Source organism: Notothenia coriiceps, unplaced genomic scaffold (genome assembly GCF_000735185.1).
Source record: "Notothenia coriiceps isolate Sejong01 unplaced genomic scaffold, NC01 NC01_scaffold00031149, whole genome shotgun sequence".
Taxonomy (NCBI): Eukaryota; Metazoa; Chordata; class Actinopteri; order Perciformes; family Nototheniidae; genus Notothenia; species Notothenia coriiceps.
Window position 1 is genome coordinate 116 of NW_011363850.1, and position 6,130 is coordinate 6,245.

The window sequence follows — 6,130 nt, forward strand, 5'->3', positions numbered from 1 at the left end:
TTAAAGAGTCCTCTCCTGCTGATGCTCAGGTGTATATCAGTATGTTGTGTCTCTACTTTAAAGAGTCCTCTCCTGCTGATGTTCAGGTGTATATCAGTATGTAGTGTCTCTACTTTAAAGAGTCCTCTCCTGCTGATGCTCAGGTGTATATCAGTATGTTGTGTCTCTACTTTAAAGAGTCCTCTCCTGCTGATGTTCAGGTGTATATCAGTATGTAGTGTCTCTACTTTAAAGAGTCCTCTCCTGCTGATGTTCAGGTATATATCAGTATGTAGTGTCTCTACTTTAAAGAGTCCTCTCCTGCTGATGTTCAGGTGTATATCAGTATGTAGTGTCTCTACTTTAAAGAGTCCTCTCCTGCTGATGTTCAGGTGTATATCAGTATGTAGTGTCTCTACTTTAAAGAGTTCCATGCTTTAATGTTCACAAAGCTCTTTATTTTTCTCATACTGCCTGTGCTGCAGCACCTCTTTTCACCCTCTGTCTGAAACCAGAGCCCAGTCTGCTCTGATTGGTTAGCTGACCGGCTCTGTTGTGATTGGTCAACCAGCTCAGAGATTTGTCAGTGTTACATAGTGATGTCACTTTACAGAAGTAAACAAAGGAGTTGAATGGAGGCGTTTCAGGCAAGGGTGTGGGAGAGAAACTTACTCTGGATTTTAGCCTTTGAAGATTATTTCCATTCCCAAAAACATATATAACACACAAGAGGAAAGGGAGAATAGGGCCTCTTTAATTTAATGTTGTGTAAAGAGCCTTTGAAGCTGTTATTAAGGGATTTGAGGAACACATAATACTGAATAATGAGACCACGGATCCAGCTGACATTTCACAGCAGATTGTACTTTTTTTTTAGCTTAGGCACTATCATAAGGGAATCATGATTCTTTCACCTCTTCTTCCCAATGAACTTTAAAAAGGAGGGTTTTTATTTCACTGAGCTTGTATCACTGCACCCCCGACTTCTCACTCCGCTGCCTCAAGAGACACAGAGGGAAATAAATAGAGAAACCAAAATTGATTTTTCTGCTCTTTGAAAGCCCCAAATGTGTTTTTTTTATAAATCCTCAAATCCTTGGAATAAAAAGCTACTAATTTCTGCGGAAATACAATTTCCTCTATGTATTGATATTTGACCGCCTCATTGTGGAGGCCAATGGTAATCATTAGACAGATTAGCGCTCAAATAATATTCAATGAAATTAAATTTTTAGGAAGCCCATTATAGTTGAGTGACCTTCTCTGAGCTCATGAGTCAAACTGGGAATGAGACTCTGAGAATAATGTGAGTTTTGGGGGGAGTTTTCCAATGATGGGCTGTCAAAGTGCTCTCTACTGCGGGAAGAACAAGGAGGAAATGAAACTAAAAATAAGTAAATTATTCAGACAGACTTGAGCTGTCTTTCTATCTCTCTGACTGCCGGTCTATCCAGTTGCAGTTCTATAGAAATAACAGGATCTTGATGGGAATCAGTCAAGCTAAATACAGCATGACACTCCTATGAAACGGAGCATTACTAACCAATTCCTGTTTACTGATGTTCCTCCTCCTATTTTTAACAATAATAGCAAGCAACACATCTAAAGGCCCCTACACACCAAACTGACACCAAAGAACACGTCCCGACGGAACACGACTGTTGTGTCGCCTCACGTCTCCTGCGTCTTGGCCATGTGTCGCACTGGAACACACCGCAAAAGCTTCAGCCGAAGGCCAAGAAGCACGTACGAGCTGCGCATGCGTGAGTGGCAATAACTCTCCTTACCAGCAGGCGGCGGTAGTGTGTATTCGTCATTCAAAAGAGGCAACAACCGGAAAACAGAGAAGAAGAACTCCGTGATATAAACAAACAATAAATAGCGTGTGCGTTCCATTTTCACTCTACAACGAGAAGCTCATGGGGCTTTCCCGAACCTGTGTCGAGAGCTGCTGGAGTCATGGATGGTAATGTCTGTCTGTCCAGATTTAAATGTCTCCACAACTATTGGCTGAATTACATTTTCATTTTATCTTCAATTGGACATTTTACTTTAACTTCTAAAGGACTTGTATGTCTTATGTTTATCTCGCTTTTTTTTTTTAAATCTTATTATTGGACTTTTTTTTTCTCTTTAAACTTCTCGTTTATATATTTATTGTTTTTTACTTTTTATTGGACATATCACCAAGACTTCTTGTGTTTATAGAAGTATATATTTTCGTATGTTTAATTGTCTTCTTAGTTCATTTTTTAAGATGGAGCCACTTTAACTAAACCCACTTTCCCTTGGGATGAATAACTCTGACTCACTTTGGGGATCTTTGAAATGTTGTTTTCAAAAATGATATGTGAACAATATTTGTTTTTATAACCAAAAACCCGCAGAACTAATGCGAGTGACATCGCCGTCCTTTGTGTTTAGAGCCAATTAGCAAATATTAGCATTCAAACCTTCTACATTTGGATTGGGCAACACTGATAACAGTCTGTAAGCATTGAGATTATTATCGATTCATCTGACATTTATTTTGTCTCTCAAAATAAAAATGTTCTTGTTCAATTTCTCAGAGTCAAGGTGACATATTAACCTTGTTTGTTTTTATTCAGTCCCTAACAAATATTTCGTTTTTTTATATTATTTGATAAACTCGGAGGCTTAAACCAGGGAAGGCTTGTAAAATGACTGAAACATTAAATCAATTGTAAAAAAAATGGTGTCTGATGAATTTCCCGTGGACTAAGTAATCCATTAATCTTGTCAGTGAAATCACAAATCATGGAGAACTCATTAGACGAGGAGAGGTCCTAACGTTTGGCAGGCAGCTCTTCTTGTCCATAAACTGATAGCTGGCAGTCTGATGGAAAAAGTTTGCCTAATAAATCAATAATAAATCAAATGATGTCAAACGATGGGAGGTTTATGACTCACGAGTATCACGAGTCACTCTGTGCCTCCTTTCTAAAACCTCTCAAAGAATCATGATCAGAAGGAGGAGGCTCACCATCTCCGGAGAGGCTGTTCTGTCAGAGGGACGCTCCGCAGAGCCGCTCCCAACAGCATCAGGAAGGCCGAGAGGAGGAGGGACGCCCGCAGACCTGGGGGAGAGAGAGAGGGTGATGAAGAAGGAGAGAAGGGTTAAGGGTCACCTATTATGCAAAATCCTCTTCTTCATGTCTCTTCTACATCAACATGTGTCCCCTCTTCTTCATGTCTCTTCTACATCAACATGTGTCCCCTCTTCTCCATGTCTCTTCTACATCAACATGTGTCCCCTCTTCTTCATGTCTCTTCTACATCAACATGTATCCCCTCTTCTTCATGTCTCTTCTACATCAACATGTGTGATTCTCTCTCTTTTTGATCCATTTCTATAAAAACCTGTCTGAAAACGAGCTGATCAGATTTTGGCCACTTTATGATGTCATAACGATGTGTTGTCTTGTGTAACCATTAGCCAATCAGCAACCAAGGTAAGATCATGAAATGGGGTCCAGAGGGGAAAACATGGTTGTGGTCACCACCTCATTCTCAGGGTTCATTTAAAGAGGCCCTATTATGTTTGTTGGGGTGTTGTCTTTCCTGTAATGTGTTTGTATATAGGTTTTAGTGCATGTAAATGGTCTGCAGAGGCTACAATCCCTGTGTCTCCCTCCCCCACCTGAAACAACTCCATTTGATTCCTTTGTTTACTTCTTGAACACAGTGTTGTCACTTTGTAACAATTGCACTTCTATTGGCTAGCGTTCCTACACATTGTATGTGGTAGGCTAAGGGGCGGGACATCTCTAAGCTGTTGACCAATCACAACAGAGCCGGCCAGCTAACCAATCAGAGCAGACTGGGCTCTGGTTTCAGACAGAGGGTGAAAAGAGGTGCTGCAGCACAGAGAGTATGAGAACAATAAAGAGCTTTTAATACTTGGCAGAAGAGTAGTACTTTTTTTCATTTAATTAAGAACTTTAAAGCAGATGGTTTCAAGTGAAATGAAAGACAGAAATAAAGAAATACTCCCAGGAAGAATGCAGACCAACTTCCTTTCTCTATCAACTATTCTCAGTTTCCCCCACATGACGTTCAATAGAGGAAACTCTCTCCACTTCCCTGTTCTCCTCTTTCCCTGCCAGTTGCTATTTACACAAGCTTTAAACGAATCAGTAGATATTAACACCAGTGGCCTGGGGTGGATCTGTGCTTTAACGATCAGCAAAACAGCTCTTAGTTAGTGGGCGCCCATAACCTATGACAGAAATGTATATATTGTTACACTGATATGAGATTATTGAGCCATTTCAGTTCTCTCCACTTCTGTGTTCATTGTCTTTTTGAATTGTGAATTTGCGTTTCTGCTGCTTTCAGTCACAATAATTTTGCTGCAGAAAAACAATGGACCTTTTCTCATGCATGTGGGTTCATATGAAACTGCATTTGAATCTAGTCAAACTAAAAAGTCAGTAACCTATATTTATCAGAGGCCTTTAAAGCCGGACTTGAGCTTCATTCCCACTTCAATGGGTGGACGAGCTCCTTTTCTCACCTTCTGCATTATGTAGCCTATTATGTAAGACCTACTACTCCCTAGTGACCTCACCACATGTGACCTATTCTAGTACTCCAGCTTCTCTTCGATGGCAACTATACTGTGATCATCACCAGCCCTTAGGGAAGGGAAACTCCAGGGTGAGCATTTTCCCCACTAACAGTTTGGAGTGTGCGTGTCATACATAGACAACAGTGTAGGCCTGAGTCAGCCTCTGGATGTCATGTTGTTGTTTTTAAACAGGGTCACACCCCGGCTTAATGCAATTTCTGAATGCTGAATGAGCCGCACTGACTCGATATGCAACTCTGAGGCAGAATAAGCTGCACGCTGGGTACAAATTGAGTATTAACTTTACCGGTATGAGGTGAAGCTGGATTCTTTTATATATTATACAGTGTTAGATTCATTGTTTACTCACTGACAGCAGCAGATGGGATAGCAGCTTCGCATCATAAACAGGGGCTTCCTACTCCTTTTCCAAAAGTTGAATTCAAACATATTTCAAGGTGCATTTTGGAGCTTTTCAAGCACCTCACAACTCAACTTGTGACTGACATACTGTATGTATATCCAGCATACAGCATGTTACTATACTGATTATTCCACTACTTAGTCAGTTTCAATGAGATGTTTTTGTCCTTTTAACAAATAATATTATTTGATGCGATTCTACAGAAGGTTCAAAAAGAAAACACAAGGACTTTGTTTTATAATGTGTTGCCTTTTTGTAAGAAGACTAAGCTTTCTTGATAAGCTACATTTTAAAGAAAGCCCTTTTAAAACTTTAAAAACACAACATTTATGTATCTTCAGGGATTTCCCGCAGCCGTAGTAACACTGGATTAATTTGAATTACCAAACACCCTCTAATTGCTGATGAATCAGGATCACAAGGTACGTTTTGCAATGTCTTGGAAACATTTATCTCGCGGTCTGTTTCATGAGGATCCTGGTGACTGGTGTTGTCAGTGCGTTGTTACCACTGGTTGCTATACTGTCAGTCAGGTGGTGCGGAGGAACTGGTTAGGTGAACTGAGCTGACACTCAGCAGCTCAAGTCAAAAGCTGTACTGCATGTCAAGCACTTTACAAAGTGTTCGGTGTTTTTTTAAGACCATTGTGAATTCGGGAAAAGTTTGTTGTTTTTTCTGCATCAGCACTTTTAACTTTCACATTCGTCGTACTCTGATGCACGACAGAGGGCACGGAAAAAACACTTTGCACCAAACCTATGTTCATTTAAAAAGTGACAGTGGTATCAATACACTGTTTTTAAGGACCATGTCAGTGATAAATAAACTTGTTGAGGTGTGTGGCGCAGTGGGTAGGGCGTTGGTGTTCGGATCAGGGGGTCACAGGTTCAAACCCCACTGCAGTCAGCATGTCGTTGTGTCCCTGAGACACTTCACCCCAAATTGCTCCTGTGGGGATTGTCCACAGTATTGAGTATGTAAGTGGCTTTGGAGAAAAGCGTCTAACAAGTAGTAATGTAATGTTGAGTAAGTTATCAAAAGTACCAAATAGTTGCTGTTGTTGTCTCTGCTTAATACCAATAGCATTGACTACTGGGCCATTAGACTTTATTCATATTTATAACAGTCTCTTCTAC

General features: G+C 40.4%; 1 protein-coding gene across 1 annotated transcript in view; it reads right to left on the minus strand.

Annotated features, from left to right (window-relative positions):
• Positions 1-2,925: 2,925 nt before the first annotated feature.
• Positions 2,926-6,130, minus strand: part of slc49a4 (solute carrier family 49 member 4) — a 15,504-nt gene continuing 12,299 nt past the window's right edge. The window contains exon 2 of the mRNA XM_010787762.1: positions 2,926-3,077. Coding sequence (XP_010786064.1) covers positions 2,980-3,077 — 98 coding nt within the window. The 3' untranslated portion in view covers positions 2,926-2,979. The remainder of the gene's footprint in view (positions 3,078-6,130) is intronic.